The sequence below is a fragment of the Battus philenor genome, unplaced genomic scaffold, assembly GCF_028537555.1.
Source record: "Battus philenor isolate CCGP_79_NKW_IND1 unplaced genomic scaffold, ilBatPhil1.0.hap1 SCAF_18, whole genome shotgun sequence".
In the NCBI taxonomy this organism is placed as follows: domain Eukaryota; kingdom Metazoa; phylum Arthropoda; class Insecta; order Lepidoptera; family Papilionidae; genus Battus; species Battus philenor.
In genome coordinates this window covers 13,053,699-13,072,746 of record NW_027181680.1, presented here as the reverse complement: position 1 = coordinate 13,072,746, position 19,048 = coordinate 13,053,699, and the positions used below count along the sequence as shown (strand labels likewise).

The following is a 19,048-nucleotide window of genomic DNA, read 5'->3' as shown; positions in this document are numbered from 1 at the left end:
GTATTTAATCTAGAACCAACTTATGTTTTACTAGGTCTCGGCTCTATCTAGTTAATAAACAAATAAGTATAAAATTCAACTCACCCGGTACTCTCTGAGGACAGCTTCTTCGAAAGTTCCTTGGGTCGACCAGTTGGCGTAGGAGTTGGTTCGTTCTCTGATCGACTTGAATCAGTTCTATCCGTGGAGTCATCTGAAACGCAACTACAAGTTTTCAAAACTTCTCGGCTTATAACTAAACTGGTAACTTTTGATTTTTTATAAATTTTGATCACTATAATAATGACAACACCCAAAACTAAGTGTAATGTATATGGTTAACACTTACCAATGCGTTCCGACACAGTGTTAAAATATGATATCTTATACCTATCTTCATTCTATTTTCCACAAGCATGGTTCTCTTATATTCTGACTCTTTCTCCCACACACTTATACTCCTTTTGACTCTCTTTTAATTTCTCTTTTTCTTGTGACCTACGATGTCCATTACAGTGTTACACCAACGCTTACATAGACTAAGTTCAAACTGTAATAATGTAGAAAACTGTAGCAAAGGAACGAAGATGAGGGAAGAAATATTTTTTATAGTACATTAGATATAAGTACATTAGATATAAATGTGAAGAAAGATAGAGATTGTAAAGGATGAAAGGAAAAGGTGAAATAAAGGATTATAATGAAAAAAAAAAACTTTAACCGAGTTGTAACGTACCTGCACCACACATGGCAGTGTGGAACGAGAAGTCCCCAAAAGGGCGGGTCATTAACAAAAAAATGCTTAAATGAAAATTTGAAAAAAAAAATAATTGCAAAGAATGTGGCAAAGGACGGGGGCAATGCATGATTGTTATATAAGTGCAAGCTGCAAGAGAGAGAGAGATAATGTGAAGAATGAGAGAAGAGAGAATAGAAGAAACCGCGATGGAGGAGAGAAAGAGAATGTTTATTAAAATATTTTGAAAGAATAAGACACCCGACAGAGGGTAAATACATAAAACTGTTTTATCATATTTTCACCAAAAACTTACTAGATGGCGCTAGCTACTAAGCTTCATAGACGTAGTACTGATTTACCGACGTTTCGTTCTCTTTAAAACCACTCAGTATATGTATGATATATGCTCCAAAAATAAACAGTCATGTATCGCAAAAAATCACTTTCTATCTTTCTGAACCTCGAAGAGCATCCTACCGTCCTCTGCACTGTCATAGAATAGAAATGTCCTACATAAGGAGACCCCACGAACGAATCCATAAAAACGCTTACATTAGGGGGCAAAGTGGTTAAGCGCATAATAATATTGTTTGACCTTTATCAACTTACCAGGTATACTCAATGCCTCCCGTACTCTATCCACCAGGGCGTTGAAAACCGGGTACTGTTCCTTATTCGGTTTTGGTCCAATGGGAAGCAGTCTGAAAATAATAGTTTAATAATACAAGCAATAATTGTAGGTATCTTCATATGCACGTGCATTTTCGAGTATAGCCATCGACAATGCACGTGCATAATTACTACTCATAACTCAACAGTCTATAATGCAAATATACTTATATTATGAATTCTACGATTTTTCGATTGATTGGTTGATGATTCGTTGGTTCCGATTGATGGATTCCAACAGGCAACGTGCAACTCTTTATATATTTATGTCTCTCTGAGAGAAGATAATCCTCCCAATATTGGGTATATCCAAGGCCATGATATATATAATACTGGATGTATCCAATAGTTTATTGAGTAAAAACAAAAATTGCGGGTATCTTCATATTATGATGCATGTGCGTTATCGAGTTTAGTCATCGATAATGCACGTGCATTATCACAACTTATAACTTAACAATGCAACTGGCGTATATCGCAATTATTCTCATATTATAAATTCGCCGATTTGCTTTGGTTCCGCGTGGTGGATTCCAACAGGCAGCGTGCATCTCTTTCTATTTCTATGTCTATCTGAGAGAAGGTAAAAGTCCTAATATTAGGTATTTCAAAAGCTGTAATCAATGTATACAACCAATGCCGTGATATTTATAATACGAAGCTTAATGAAAAGAAAAATCGACTACAATAAACCCACCTCTCTTGTGGTGGGATGTGGAAGGGCTGGTGGTGATGTTGCATGTGGTGATATGGTGGCGCGCTCCAGGCTAACTCCATCTTAGATAGCGGTGACTCTGGTGAAGCGTATGCCAGACCTATGTACCCAACATTTTTTTTAAAACATTTAATGCTTTGCTTTTCAAAAGTATGATTGAAAAAAAAAGAAAAATAAACATTGCTAAGGACAGCCATCTCTTTTCCAGGAGGGAAAGGAGGGATCTCCAGGTTTTCCCTAACTGCCTGGTCTACTTGCCTGTCCTCTGGCAGAAAAAAAGACTTAAGTAAGAATCCTATCCATTAAAATCACATCGATGATCATTCCGAATACTTCATGGAGATTCTGATATCCCACCCTTGCTTCGGTAAATTTAACCCCCCTACAAAACCTTTCCTATGATATATTATCTTCTGGTCGCCTTTGTGTCTCTGTTATTTAGATGGTCTTTCGACATTTCGTTTGCACTAGAATCCTCTCAAACATATTAACTTTGCCAGGTAAGAGATAATTTAATCAGATTCTGAAAACCCAAAATTTCCTTTTTTTCTCGTGGTCATACATGGTATACTCTTAACATATCTTACAAGCAATAAACGCGACCTATTTGTTTATTAAATTCTTAACCAAATGTTACACACACTGTTTCTAGTTTAACAAAATATTCAGTATCAATTATAAAGATTCGTTTACATTATTGTTCAGCGCGTACCTGGGCTGCGCAGGTGGTGGACCGGTGGACAAGGACCTAGGGCATCTCCATTGGACGACGGCGCCGTGTCCGGGGATGTACTGCTTCCAGCAGCTGTAAGGAACCCATGAATATTCTAGAACACTTAGTGATACTGGTATTTTAAGCTACATGAAAGAATGTCCGGAAAATTAAAAAAAAAACTATTAAAAAGGTCCTTACGCAACAACCCTGTATAATGTAATGGAAGCGTGAAAATAAATTGTTCTCACAACTATAATAAGAATTTATAATCACAAAAAAAAATTCACAGTTGTTTTCCAAATTAACGTGTAACGATTAATGTTTTTTGGAGCATAACCGTATCTTACTTTTAAATTGAATTATTCCATTATAGAAGACCTCAATGAAATTTGCCACAAAATACTAGCTGCTACTCTGTAATCAAAAAGTAAGGTGAAATTATCATTAAAACTCCCGGACATTAGGAAAGCCCGTCATTTTTTTTAAGGTTGGTACAACTGCTTATAACATTTGCCAAACGTCTGTTTTTGAAAGGATAAATTACCTCCAAGTTACATGTATTTTTATCGAATGATTAAGTTTTTCAATTGCGGCAAGTATTGGTTGAATAAATAAAAAAATAAATTAAATATACTTAGCCACCTTAGAGTAAGAAGATGACCGAAGAAAGGCGAGGAAAGAAAGAAGGTATGAAAGAGCAAAACGAAAGATATTGTGAAGGACGAAAGTAAAGAATGGAAGATATTGTGACGCGTGAAAGAGAGTGATTAATAAAGAAAATACTGAAAAAAATTTTGAATAATAAAGTCCCCGATCCCAATAAGTTAGGGGTACGAAAGGCCCCCAATAGCGGGGGCAATTAAAACAAAAAAAAAGTATTGGTTGGTGCAAAGATCGCTAAATATTTTGAAAATAAAAAGTCACAAAAACTCGACTCATATCGGATTCACATGATTTGTAACCGTGCGACCTCTGGTTCAGAAAACTCAAAAGTCCAATGCGGGGCCGCCGTTTTGACACGACTAGGAGATATAAACCGAATTAAATATCTTGTAGACTCTACCAGAAAAAGATTATTACGATTGTTTCCAGGACTAGAATAAGTGTGGGCAAAAGTGCGTTTTATCAGACGGGGATTACTTTGAAGAGAACGAAAATTATTTGGAAGAAAATATAATTTAGATTTTATAAACAAAATCACCTTACACTTTGATCAGAGTGTTATGAGAACAATGCCTGTGTGTATAATAACATTTATAATAAAAATAGTGATAGAAGTGCTTTTGTGCACAAGTGTATACGATATTACAATACAGTCCTAAAAAATTGTATAAAATCTAATTGCAGTGTAAAAGATTTTCTATTGTTATTTTACCTTTATGGGAATCGGTCAATCAACTAATAGAACGTCAAATAGTAATCCCTAGTGCTGTCTCGCTCGCTCAGTACCACACTCAGGCCTATGTTGCTTCACTCACCCACGAGTTGTACTACGCAAAATGAATAGCGGCAAAATAAAGAAGCCGAATGAAGCAAGAGAAGCAAAGAATAAAGAAGCACAGGAACAAGTCAAAAGAGAATTAAGAAAACAATCGACTAGTAATATTGACTTATCTCTTACACCTTTCTTTGCATGGAGTATTTAATTGATCGCTGATCTAATGGAGTAACTGTATGAGCTATTTTTTGACTGAACCTTGCCTTTTTACTGTAAAGATGTCTAGGCTAAGCGCCTTCATAGCTCTCTCACCTTCCACAAGTTAAGGCTGTATACCAACCGGTTAAAAGAAAAAAAAATCAAGTTCAACTTACCGACGATCCTCTTCTGTTTTCCGAGGATCTTGGCTCTTGGAGATGTCTGATTGTACTGATCTGGCCATATTTCCACCGACTGCCCGCTCATTGGAGTGGATTTCCTGATCATTGTAAAAAAATTATAATATTAATATATCTACGTGATTTTCCAGAAAGAAAATACATAAAAAATATACAATTTTCTAAGCGACGAAGGAAGTTGGAACTAACAAAGACAATGACACGTACACAATAGATAAAATATGCAATTGTACATAGACATATATTTGCTATTTATTTACGGCAGGTATATCCTATATATATTGATGATTGGTTATAAATCTAAAAACTGTAAATTTATGTATAGTAAACCCTATCCAAAAAAGCAATGGTTTCAGAAATAATAAATAACTTAATGATAATACAATAAGAAAAAAATAAATGTTCCAAATGTAAACATAAAGTAAATTAAAAAAGTTATTAAACTGTCATTAAATATTTTTAATCTGTAAATTATGGAAATATTTTTATGTTTTATAGGATGGTTGGTTATTGATGTAAATGAATGTCTAATTTTCTGTCAATAAATATATAGTACGCCCAATCAAAAATCAATGGTTTCAAGTAAGAAAAAGCGTTTTAAAATTCGTATTACTACATATTAAAATTAATTACTTTTTACTATTTGTACGTACAGACTTTGACATAAATTATTGGCCTATCGCATTCTAATAGAAACAATATGTTAATGTAACATATTTAAAATTGATAGATATAAGAGTAAAATCCATAAAGCTTTTTGTTAAGTGTTTGCAGATACTGCTACAGTTGTCGACAGCTGTTGTAATTGGTGTTTTATAAGTTCAATTGCAAGTACTATTTCTGCCTTTGTTGTTACTTTAGATATCTAGTTTACATTATATCATTTTTGGTGCGTGTTTACAGATATTGGTCAAGTGTTGATAGATATTATTACAGGTATAGATGTGGGCATGTACAGATTGTAATATGTGATGTTAATAAGTGTTGTTACAGGCGTTTTATTTGTTTATTTACAAATGTCTTTATAAGTTACTAGCTGATCCCGCAAACGTTGTTTTGCAAAAAAAAATTGATATTTAAATTTACAAATAAAAAATAATGGTTGATCGAAGAGGGGTGAAAATTTATGGTTGTATGTATTCTTGTACGCTGTATCACAAAAAAATAAAAACAAATAATTTCGTTAAAAAAATAAAATTTTTTTTTAAGTGTGAACAACCTTTATCACTTAGGGGTATAGTAAATAGATAGTAGCCGATTCTCAGACCTACTGAATACGCATATTAAATTTGGTAAAAATCAGTCAAGCCGTTTCAGAGGAGTTCAAGTTCGAACACCGTGACACGAGAATTTTATATATTAGATTAGCGTTGCTGCTATAGATATTTATATGTGTAGTTATAGGTAATTGTTAGGGCGCGTTTACAAACATTGGACAAAACATGACAGTAAGAAAAGGACTAATATTTACCAAACACAGAGCACGGCAGGCACTAATCGGTGTAACATAACTCATGAAGATGCCCCGTGGAGGGGTAAAACACATGTTAAGTAATTTGGCGGTGGCGGTTGTGTGATTAGCATTGTTTGCCGCATACACATTTATCAGCGGGCTAGCGGGCGGTGCACTTTGTTGCACGACTACCACTGCATGTGCGGAAGTGGCTAAGTATTGGTCCTTTTCTTACTTAGGATGGACTTCCGCAAGGTAACGCCTGATTCCATTAAATAAAACATGACAGGTATTGTAACAGGCGTTGATTGTATGTTGATATGTATTTCTGATAGTTACAAGTCAGGGCAGCAGTTTTTGTTACAAGGTGTTGACAACGGAAGCCAAGTGTTCACAAGTATTGAAAGGTGATGAAAGGTATCTCTAGTAATTGATAAATTAGTCTTACAGATTGGATGAATCGCTGCCGATGGAAACTGAAGAGCTGGTGGACAGCTGTTGCCCAGAGCGTGATCCAGTAGGCTGAAACACATGCCATATACCAACAAGAGAATTGACAACTTATCATCATCATTTTAGCTGTGAAATGTCCACAGCTGGACAAAGACCTCATGAATAGTTTTATAATAGGACCAGTTGAAAGCGGCTAGTATCTAGTAACTTGGGAAGTTCATTTGTCCATCTTGTGGGTGAACGTCTTATGTTTTTATTTGCTGGTTTACTAAACCAGAACTCAAGTTCAAGCGGTTTGAACTTGGAAATCTACTGGGTTAAGTATACTTTCCTTCTTCTTCCGTTTTCCTCATTTCTCATATGATTTCGTGGAGAAATCACACACAAACCTTTCCATGATTCGTTGAGGTCGATTGTGAGGTTGTTAGAGGCTTTTAGAGTGAGAGATCACGTTTCAGTTCCGTGTTTATTCACTAATTATACTATTGTAAATGTCATCGACATCATGTTTGCTGATAGACGCTTACTGGAAGGCATAGGCCTTTCTCAAATATCGCAACGATGTCCGATCTAGTGATCCCATATCTAGTGACTTTCCTTTTAACTATATCGTCGGTCTATCTAGTGTTTTTATATAATTTCCGTTATTGAGGTCCTCTCTTCTCCCTTTCTAATTTTTGAGGCAGGGATTTATTTTTCAATAACTTTTTCTTTATTATTTACATCCTCTGTCTCTCTCTTATCCTTTACAATTTCTTTAATTTTCAAACACAGAGTCATAATTTTGACTCTGTGTTTGGCACTAATCGGTGTAACATGGCTCCTGAAGATGCCCCGTGGAGGGGTGAAACACGTGTTGGGTGGTTTGGTGGTGGCGGTTGTGTGATTCGCATTGTTTACCGCATGCGCATTTATCAGCGGGCTGGCGGGCGGTGCATTTCATTCCACGACTACCACTGCATGTGCGGAAATGGCTAAATATTGGTCCTTTTCTTCTTTAATTTTTTCTCTCTTTCGTTCTTCGAATTATCTCTGACTCTCGCGGTATATTTTCACATTGGATTTATGCTTCATCTTTCATGTTTCGCCGTACTTTCCGCAATTTTACATTTTTAATTATTTTTTTTTTTTGGTAATTTTCACTCAAGAATATGTACAGTTAAAATTATTTCTTATTATACTTGTCAGAATTATTATCGCCTGTGTATTTTTTTTCGGTCTACCTAGTGAGGGGTTCCTCACGCTACGTCTATCGCCTTGTAGTCACAACTTAGAATTTTTCATACCTAAAGGCTGTCAGTTGCTGCATGAGCAATTGACAGACAACAGACTTTTAAAATATACTTAACTGCAATTAGAATACTGTGATCAAAAAGTAAGATGAATTCGTTAATAAAATGTAAATTCTTCATTTATTCTTCCAAATCAATTTCATCGCCTTCAAAGTAATCCCAGTCTGATAAAACGTACTTTTGCCAGTCAGAGTAGTTTTTTTCCAATAAAGCCTTCAAGACCTTCTTCGATTCGATTTTTATCTCCTTAATCATGTTAAAACGGCGTCCCTGCATTGACCTTTTGCGTTAGTTAAGTAGCTAGAAGGCGCAAGGAGTCAAATTAGGTGAATACTGTGGTCTCGGAACAACATAAATCGAAAAGAATTTTTACCTTATTGTCAAAATTAAAACACATGTAAGTCTGAGATAATTAAATCTCTTGACAAACAGACGCTTGGCAAATGTTATAGACAGTCCTACCAACCTACGAAAAAATATTACTTGTCTTCCTAATGCCCGGGAGATTTAAATGATATTTTCACCTCAATCTTTAACAGTAAGATACAAGAGAATTTTTTATAGTCAACATAAAAATTATTACTTGTAAAATAATCTCTACTTACAATCTTGGCGTGGGTCGGATGGGGACAAGAAGCCTGTACGTCTATTTTCGGAGGATCCTCGTAATGGGAAGGCTCGTCAAAGGAACCCTGAGAAAATTTATTACGAGATTAAGAAAATTAATTAATAAAAATAACAATTTCACGTAAGAAAATACATACAAAAACAAAAAACAAAGAATTAGTATTTTTTTTATTTAGAATCGATTTTCCACAGACATTAAAGTGCGTGCCTTTGTTTTTACGTATACAATATTTACGAAGTCTCTTAATCTATTTTAACGACGCCTGAACAATGTTCAGTCTCTAAAATCACGTTTCGTGCGACCACTTCCTCATCCCTACTCCATATTGGCATCCTCATGTTGGGCGCCAGTATCTGTGCGGCGGTTGCCGTATCCACATCAATGAACCTTGCAAGAAAAGGACCAATATTTAGCCACTTCCGCACATGCAGTGGTAACTCTGTGTTTGGCACTAATCGGTGTAACATAACTCCTGAAGATGCCTCGTTGAGGGGTTAAACACGTGTTGAGTGAATTAGCGGTGGCAGTTGTGTAATTCGCATTGTTTGCCGTATGCGCATTTATCAGCGGACTGGCGGGCGGCGCACTTTATTGCACGACTACTACTGCATTGGCGGAAGTAGCTATATATTTGTTCTTTTCTTACTCAGGGTGGACTTCCGCAAAATAACGCCTGAATCCATTAGATGTATACTATAATCGCCACGCTGGCAGGCGGGTTGGCGATTAGAGTGGTTTTATGGTAGGCAGAGGATACTGCTGTTCATCCTCTGGAAACTTTTTTGTGAGCAGTGGCATTCATATATAATTACTGTACAAAGTGTGACATATAAGATTTTGTCCCAGGTATCGAACCCAAGACTTACTCTTATTTTGGAATAAGGCCACATAAGATTTTATTTACCCTAAAGCCTAAACATGATTAGGGTATTTCTTGATTGATTGATTGGTAGAAATATATAGCTATATATTGGTCCTTTTCTTACTTAGGATGTACTTCCGCAAAATAACGCCTGAATCCATATAATCGTTTGTGATGTGGAAAAACGTTTATTTAATTATTAATACAATTTGTGCGCGGAAAATGAATAATTCGCCTACGCGCGGTTGCGCATCGAACCATGGCTCAAATCCGACTCTCGAGAACTCCAACGGCCGCGGGCGCAGGTGCTGCGTCTTGGCTACCTGCCAAGAGCAAGCAAGAGCGCGTATCGTGCACGCCGTGCGAGTGAGCGAGACGAGTGGGCGAGACGAACAAAAGGTTAAGCGTTGTGACGACGTCCGCGGGAACTTTCACATATGGCGGTTTTTTATATAGCAATATTATTACACTTTCTTTTTCTTTTAGATATGTCACCAGATAGGCTTGATGTTGAGAATGCTTATGTTGCCTTTCCCGCCAACTTTGAAGACGACTTGACTTACAGGAGCTGTACTGCCGTGAACGGTGGTGTCAGACTTGTCGCTGGTCTCCGGAATGGCGATCAGCTCGCTCTCAGAAGATTCCTGTTCTAGACTCCACTGCTGGTACCTGTTTGGAGGGTAGAAGAATAACTGTATAGTTTTTTTTTAAATAAAACCTCTGTACATTAAACCATTATCTTTAAGATAAAGATTAAATTAATTTATTCAACATAGTAAACTTTAACAAAACTGTTATTGATCGTCAACTTATTATCTATTTATTTTATTTTTGACTGTATGTTATATTTGTGAAGAAGAAGCAGGAAGAAACTCTACCAGAACACATCTTTCAATAAAGTTTAATAAGGCACATTTATACATATACAATTTATATGTACGCATAAATGAAAACAAACAATCGGGCGACATCACTGTCAAGGATTCTTGTCATTTAAATATTCCTTTAGAGAACAATAAGCCCTTTTCATCAAATTTACTTTGCGCTTTGAACTTTGTAAATGGTTGCCCAAAATTGTTTCGTCTAATTTAATTAAAATATCTGATTTCGTTTATTCTCTGTTTATATGTGTGCTAGATATTATACAATATCCATTACAAAATATATTTTTATTTGTATCAGTCGATAACTCTTAACCCTTAACAGCGTAGAGTTTCAATTTTGATACCAATCTTTTAAACCGAATGTTCACATTACTATTAGTTTTTTTTATAGGTTGGCTGTACGTATTTTACTGTTGTGTAATATTCAATCCAACGAAATTAAAAAAAATCTATTTTTCTCTTCATCCAGACCCTCAAGCAAACACAGTAATATTTTAAAAAATCACTTTCGTAAATCAGGCTATTAAGGGTTAAAATACATATATTTAATAATCCATCAATATGTCATCTGTAAAAAATTACGAAATTTGATCAGATATCCGATTGTACTTTTATTTTTGTGTATGTTTATAAAGGCTGTCTGCTGATGTACAAAAGCCTTCTCCATAGATTTCAAATTCTTTCAGAATCGACTTGAATCCGGTGTCTACCTGATGAGCCTAACATGTTCGTATGTCCTTATGTAAGTACAGTGTAATGAAGTATGTCTTTTTTATTACTTACTTAGCTGGTTCCGGTGCCTCTGGCCAGTGTGACGGCGACTTATGTGTCGTGTTCCCCTCCTCCGTCTTCAGGGAGGGCTGGCTTGTCTCTGAGTATGTAAAACATTATAGATACACTAGCTGATCCCGCAAACGTTGTTTTGCAAAAAAAAAATTGATATTTTAATTTACAAATAAAAAATAAGGGTTGATCGTAGAGGGGTGAAAATTTATGGTTGTATGTATTCTTGTATGCTGTATCATAAAAAAATAAAAACAAAAAATTTCGTTAAAAAAATATTTTTTTTTTAAGTGTGAACAACCTTTATCACTTAGGGGTATAGAAAATAGATAGTAGCCGATTCTCAGACCTACTGAATACGCATATTAAATTTGGTAAAAATCAGTCAAGCCGTTTCAGAGGAGTTCAAGTTCGAACACCGTGACACGAGAATTTTATATATTAGATAATAATAATTATTATTATTTTTATACGTTCCATAATTACTGTAAAATTCACTGCCAATCGAAACGCTACTATGTTATACTATATCATATGTTATACTAGCTATTTATAAAGTGAATTACACTTAAATAGAAACCACTTAAACTTAAGAGAAGAAAAATAATTACAGCACCCGGCGATAAATATTGCACATCGACCTTTGGAAAGAGATAATCGGCTTATTTCGGCTTCGTAGAGCGTTATCTCTGTCGCACGAAATACAACGACTAACAAAACGTCACATAGGTAGTGTGGAACAAAGATAGTGCTCTACGAAGCCGTAATTAGCCGATTGTCTCTTTCTAAAAGTCGATGTGGAATATTTATCGCCGGGTACTGTTAATAGTTGCAATACCATTGGTAATTGAAGCCTCAATTGTAACCAAAGCTGGAAACAAACTAAAAATCATTTAAAACCGTCTAAAATATGTTACTTATAAACCGTATTACAGCTTCGATAGATGTCGTTGTATTCAATCGAAAGATTTACATGCTATTTTAAATTTGATAGCAATTTCTCGGGCTTTCTAAGAATCTCTATCGATACTAAAATATAGTTGAAATAGCCCACTGTTGGACTTAAACCTTCCAAATAGACTTTTAATAGCAAAGTAGCTATATAGTTTACAAATTGTTGAATCAATAACTATGAATTTTTTTAATTTATAAATTTAAACATACGATGTATTTTGATTAAAATTTTTTTATCATTTCTGGAATCAATAGCAAACATTATTAACAATACCCGGCGATAAATATTGCACATCGACCTTTGGAAAAAGACAGTTGTTTAATTTCGGCTTCGTAGAGCACTATCTCTGTCCCACACTTCCTATGTGACGTTTTGTCAGTCGTTGTATTTCGTGCGATAGAGATAACGCTCTACGAAGCCGAAATAAGCCGATTGTCTCTTTCCAAAAGTCGATGCAATATTTATCGCCGGATACTGTACATGTCTTATAAAATTATTTTACAAAACTTTACTTTGTTTAGGAATAGAAAATCATAAAAATGTATTTAACAAAAATATTGTTAAAGACATTGATCGCAAGAAGTGTAATGAAATAGAAATATACCTCTGGCCCGTGGCTGGGAAGACTGACTGTGGTGGGTGGGCTGCGAGTGGTGCAAATGTGGTAGCACCAACATAGGCGGTATGCGCTTGCACTGGTGGTATTGAGCCTCCACTGAATTCAGGACCACGCGCACCAGTCCCACCGTGATGTTACATAGCACCCCACTCCCATAATGGTACTGAAAGAGAATCCAGTGAAATCTCATATATATATATGTATATATATATATATATACATATATATATATATATACATATATATATATATATCTAAACGTAAGTCAAAATTTTATAAACTTTAATTAACAAGTTATACATACTAATAAAAATTCATGTAATTCGTCATTTTAACTATCGCTCAGACTTCACCCTTTTAATTCTGTAAGTTATGGATGTACCTTGATGTTTATATTTCAAAAGATAGAGGAGAAGACAAACTACTTTTCTTAATAATTTTAATAGCACGTTTTTTTGTAAAGAATTTCTTAAAATTGTTTCTTTTGGATAAACCACGATTGTTTTTTTTTATAAGAAAAATTAAATCACTTTGATTCTACTGTGTTATGTGCTTATTTTAAAAATAATAAAAGTTTTACGATCCCGTATTACGTATTATTTATCAAAAAGTGCAATTTTACAGGAAATCTGTTATTTCACTACTATACTAAAAAATACTAAAAAATATTTGTATAGATTAACTTTATCCACATACTAAATATCTACACTCTTCTACATAACACCCTGTATATTACTTTAGTTGTTCCCTGCTGTAGGCACTCATAATATAAATATATAAATAAGAAATAATCGATTTTAACGAGATATTTGTATCAAAATAAAATCGATGTCACATATGCGTTATCTTTTATATTTATTTAATAATAAAATTAAGTATTTAATTTGCCAACAATAGATCACGTTGATAGATGGCAACATTAAATTTTTACCTTATATAACACGACAAGAAGAGCTAGTAACCAATGGCGGCGCACGTGTGGTTCCAGCGCTGCAAGTGTGTGAGTGTGTGTGGCGCCGCTGGCCATCGCTGCGCCGATGCCCACGCTCACGCCTGGGCCTATTCCAGAACTGGATCCTGGCCCGCTACAATACTGATAAACCAAGACACATTGAATTAAAGGTTTTTTAGAGCTACCGATACCGCTGTACCGCGCCTAAGGAAGTGCGGCGCAACACCCTCCCTGATAGGCGGAAAAGAAACCATGAAAGAATTCCTCAGTTATTGCAAAAGAATCATACAATATACAATAGAAAAAAATAAAAGTCAAACAAAAACAAAAAAGATATGTAAAAATAAATAATATTAAACTGTGATAAAGATAAAGATAAAAATGTGATACAACAAAACTAGAAATTAAGAAAATGTAAAATGAAAAGAGGATGAAAGAATGGTAAAACAGAGCAAAAGGGAAAGAAAGCAGAATTGTGGTATAAAAGAACAGAATGAAAGATTATGTGAAGAATGAAAGAGAAGAGAATGAAAATAAAATAATTAAGTGAATAAATTAAATGCTAATAAATTCCTTATCCCACCATAAATAGGGGTACGAGAGGCCCCCAATAGCGGGGGTCATAAAAAAAGGAAGTGCGGGGAGGTGCACCTCTAGCTTATAGAGCAGAGCTGTAAATGCCCCTCCCCGTCTCGCCACACATATCTAAGTCGCGATATAGCAGAATCAATAGAACTATAAAAGTTAACACATTTCATTACATTATATAAGGAAAATATAATCATTCTTTATATTCACTTAGATATATATCTAACAGTCGTTGGAGTCAACCATGGGCTGATAGAATGACTTGAATAGACCCTCACCAGGTAGACTGACGACATAATTAAGGTCGCGATAAGTCACTGGATGCTGGTAGAGCAAGGCTAGTCATCGAGGTGATAGTTGAAAGGGGGTAGAAGAACAAAATGCTTTGCAGTGAGCGTCTATTGACCTGATGATGATCATATCCTAGGCTACATTGATCCATAACATAAAATTGTATTCCCTTGACAGTTAAAACGAGAGAAGTAAGGATGTGACTAAATCGTCGACAATATACCAGTCTAGATTAGACAAAGAAAAAAAATTGTAACGGTTCATAAATAAACGTATAAACTACACACAACACTAGACAATTTTTATACCGTATGTAAAAGCATCTTTATATTTTTTTTAATTGTACGTGTTCACTTCAAAGATTAAATACATTCTTTATTATATACTGTGATCAAAAAGTAAGGTGAAATTGTCATTTAAACAAATCAGTCGAAGAGAATAATTCAAATAGTTTATAAATAAATTCAAAAACTAAACACAATATTAGGGAATTTTTAGACCATGTGTAAAAGCATCTTTACATTTCATTATAATTGTAAGTGTTCACTTCAAAGATTAAATACATTCTTTATTATATACTGTGATCAAAATGTAAGGTGAAATTGTCATTTAAACAAATCAGTCAAAGACAAAAATTAAAATAGTTATAAGTAAATGTAAAAACTAAACACAACACTAAAGAATTTATAGACCGTGTGTAAAAGCATCTTTACATTTCATTATAATTGTAAGTGTTCACTTTAAACATTAAATACATTCTTTATTATATACTGTGATCAAAAAGTAAGGTAAAATTGTCATTTAAAACTTCCGGGCATTAGGAAAATAGGTTATTATTTTTTCTTAAATTGGTAGGTAAGTCTATAACATTTGCCAAGCGTACGTTTGTAAAAAGTTCAAATATCATTTGTCTCAGCCAAAACTATTTTGAAAGATGTTTTGTGCCTCAGATACGTCAAGTCCGTTCGTCGATGTCATACTGCATTGTTTCTTCGCGACTGTTTGCCAAAAACTTTACTCATATCGTTCTTCAACCACCGTGTTCACCTGATTTGGATCCGTGCAACTTCTGGTTATTTAGCAAACACAAAATTTCAATACCTACAAAACCTAATCTAAAATCTTGAAGGCTGTACTGGAAAAATACTATTCCGACTGTTTCTAGAACTGGAAAAAGCGTTGGCATAAGTGCGTATAACCGAGGATTACTTTGAAGGGAATAAAATTGATTTGAATGAATAAATAAACAATTTATGTTTTATAAACAAATTCACCTTACTTTTAGATGACTTTTGAAATTTCAAATTAATAACTAAGATATCAATCCGCTTTCATATGCTTACAAAAGTGTAGTTGTAACAACTCTAGTATAATTCAAAATGCATTCTTTATATAAATCATAGGACCCGCAAGGATCAAAGATTGATCCTTGCGGGTCCTATGATATATCACAATATGAAATAAAATAGAATTTTACACAGGTAGCCTATTGTCATTCTTTACTATATAAACTAGTTTCAAATCGGTTAGAATAAAAAATTTAACAACCTGTAATACAAGTAGGGTTGGCTCCGCAATGCTTCCGCCCATAACATGGTTTTGGTCCAACACTTGGGGTAAGTTCGCCATGAATGCGTTGAAAATTGATGATTGTCTGTTGATTAATATTAAAGATTAAATTAAATCAAAAATTAATTAATAATAATAAAAAAACAGTGCAGCATAACCTATATTTTTTAGTTTTCCTTTAAAAAAAATTGTCATCTTTTTCGGGGATTTCCCATTTCTCCGCCATGTGTAGGGCAGAGAAATTACATATTCAGGAAAATCATTTTTTTAGTAAAATTTTTATTTTTCACTCTATTTTTCTTAATAAATTCTTTCGCGTTTTCCTTTCGTTCTTCACTATATCTATCTTTCATCGCCTTCCTTCCCTCATCGGTCATAGATGGAAAAACAATTTATTTAGGCATTAATGTATGGTGGAGATGGTTGGAAGCGGTTAAAGGCATCTGTTCGGTTTAAAGTGAAACCATCGCCTCACTACAGGGAGATAAAGGGGTTCGTTGCATCTTCTTTGAGATATTGTAGAAAAATTATAAAGGAGGTAATACGAAAAAATATAACGTAGGTAGGATAATAATAAGGAGAAGGTAACAAATTGTTAATTTGCTGAAACATCTAGTAACAAATGGAGAGGAAGTTGAACTCAAAGTGATTAGCGTGGTTGCTAAGGTGGTGAGGTACGATAGGGGGGAGGAAGAGGACTACTAGGGAGGCGTACAGGCGACTACCAAACACGAAATGGACCTTAGGTATCTCAAAACCAAAAAATCAGGCTTCAACACATCCGCACTGGCGAATCCCTCTGGAGACTTAGTGCTAGTAGCACATATCAATTCAATACAAATCATTTTTAAATAATAACATAAGATTTTGATTAAGAAATACTTAAAGAGACCTAGTAAACAATTATATGCAGAAACGCAAATAAAAAAAAATTAAAAATCTTAAACAAAATACATATAAAAAACTTTTAAGTTAACCGGTTTTTTGATACCCATATTGTGGTGGTTGTGGAAAATATGTACCTAGTCGGCCATATTGGAACGACGTCCATCTTGAATTTTAAATTTTGACATAATCATCGTGTTTTACTAGTGTAGCCCTTTCATTTGATACCTATATTGAGGGGGTTAAGGAAAAATATGTAATCCGCCATTTTGTATCGGCGGCCATCTTAGATTTATAATGTTATTGATTTTATTATATTGTATTGTCATCTAAATTAAAAGTGTGTACCAAATTTCAGATCAATCTGACAACGGGAAGATGCTTAAATTTCAATTTCTAATTTTGACCCAAACAAATTCCGTACGGGTCGAACTAAATAAAACTGTTTAAAAAGGAAAAGTAATTGTAAATAAACAAAGGCACGGATGCTAATGTCTGTGAAATATATGTGAAAAAAAATTATTTAAAATAAAAAATATGTGAAATTATGAAAATAACAATTGTGTAAGAATGCTGAAATTAAAATCATAATTGAAACTCTACTTTTATATACCAAAGGTGTGGTGAAAGAAGAGAGGCGAAGAAAATGTGAAGAATAGAAGAGTTATAAGAAAATTCAAACTGAAAAAAATAATGAAATGAAAAAGTACCTGTCCGCAATATGGTATGAGAGAAAAATTTTCAAAATTCAATATGTCTTTCTTCTCTCAATGTGGCTAGATCAAGTATGATTTTTTACCTATAATAGAAAAATCATTTGACATTCTCACCTCATGACATGTGGTGCGACGTGGAAATATTTCTCCACGCAGTTGTAGCCGAGAAGTAAAAATAGATGTTTTAACACGAGATCTTGTGTCCTCTGAGTCGTTTTATCGTCAGTTGGATGCGCTTGATCCGATCTAAAAAGATATTAATAGAATAAAAATTTTACACTAATAATTAATTTTAACATATTCATAAGACATAGTTAACCGCTCCTAAAAACCGCTGTTGAAGGTAACACATGTGAAAAAATTAAAGATTCGTGTACACAATTTCAATTATTTTTTTTAGTCTGGCAAGTAACAAATTACGTGAGTGGCGATTTTATTTATATATATATATATATATATAAAAAACGTCGATTCGATTTTTTAGTTACTATTTTTTTGATAAACATCGTTGTCAGTTAAGTCTATCACAGATTAAATAACAAACAATGAATGAAAAATTTAAATCATTAGTTAAATAGAAAAATTCAGAAAACCTTTCGATATCAGAGTTATTGAAAATGATAGTGCATGTAAATGCATCCTTACATCGATATTACTAATCAGTGATATAGGCATGCATTTTCTTGTATTAACTATATCCGGCAGAATACACAATATAACATATTTATTTTATTGTTAAATTATCTAAAATAAAGGAAATATTTGTATATTTTAAGCTTAAATCATTTTCTACTAATTAGTCAAAATTAAATTACGTATAAGATATCATCATCATTATTTAAGCCCTAAATCCGGACATGGACTATCTGGACATGGGCCTGCCACCTAGATTTCCTAAAAAGGCTGGTCTGAAAGGAGCCAGGTTCCAGCGTCTTCCGAATACACTTCATAACCGTAAAGCCGTTGGAGCCTTGTACGTGAGAAGTTGTGAACATATCAAAAACTTTTTAAGAATAAATAACCCAATTACCTAGACAAGAACTGCATTAGAAGAAAAACCAAAAGGTTTGTGGTCTCCCGATCAGCTTCTTCAAGATCTACTTTCGGTAGCACAGTTGTCAGCGTGTCCTCCGTGGACCTCCCGGAGAGGGAATGGAAGCCCTCTGCAATTAATTACTTACACCATCAAACAATACAGTAAATTGTCTGTACATATTATAAAAATATTAAACTTAAGTACTCTAAGAATATAAAAGCGCTATAAAATTGTAGAACAATATATCTTAGTAACACATACGTGAAGACTTTTATATCGTCTGTATGTCTCATTGAAAAGTCTTTACTTCTTTTTTATGACAAATAAATAAATCCATGTCAAGAGATCTTTCATTACGGCTTTGGAAAGAGATAAAAGGAGTGGAGACCACGTGACGGAAAGTGCAGCGTGGGTCGTCAAGATCTTCGG

General features: G+C 34.2%; 1 protein-coding gene across 1 annotated transcript in view; it reads right to left on the bottom strand.

Annotated features, from left to right (window-relative positions):
- The window catches only part of unc79 (UNC-79 domain-containing protein), an 82,236-nt gene that overhangs the window by 16,525 nt on the left and 46,663 nt on the right, over positions 1–19,048 (bottom strand). Inside the window, exons 31-44 of the mRNA XM_068763858.1 lie at positions 18,614–18,746; positions 17,698–17,829; positions 15,962–16,067; positions 13,514–13,675; positions 12,568–12,745; positions 11,009–11,096; positions 9,905–10,010; positions 8,457–8,543; positions 6,555–6,628; positions 4,630–4,733; positions 2,815–2,907; positions 2,085–2,202; positions 1,328–1,419; positions 85–193 (exon numbers count right to left, since the gene is read on the bottom strand). Coding sequence (XP_068619959.1) covers positions 85–193; positions 1,328–1,419; positions 2,085–2,202; positions 2,815–2,907; positions 4,630–4,733; positions 6,555–6,628; positions 8,457–8,543; positions 9,905–10,010; positions 11,009–11,096; positions 12,568–12,745; positions 13,514–13,675; positions 15,962–16,067; positions 17,698–17,829; positions 18,614–18,746 — 1,582 coding nt within the window. The remainder of the gene's footprint in view (positions 1–84; positions 194–1,327; positions 1,420–2,084; positions 2,203–2,814; positions 2,908–4,629; positions 4,734–6,554; positions 6,629–8,456; positions 8,544–9,904; positions 10,011–11,008; positions 11,097–12,567; positions 12,746–13,513; positions 13,676–15,961; positions 16,068–17,697; positions 17,830–18,613; positions 18,747–19,048) is intronic.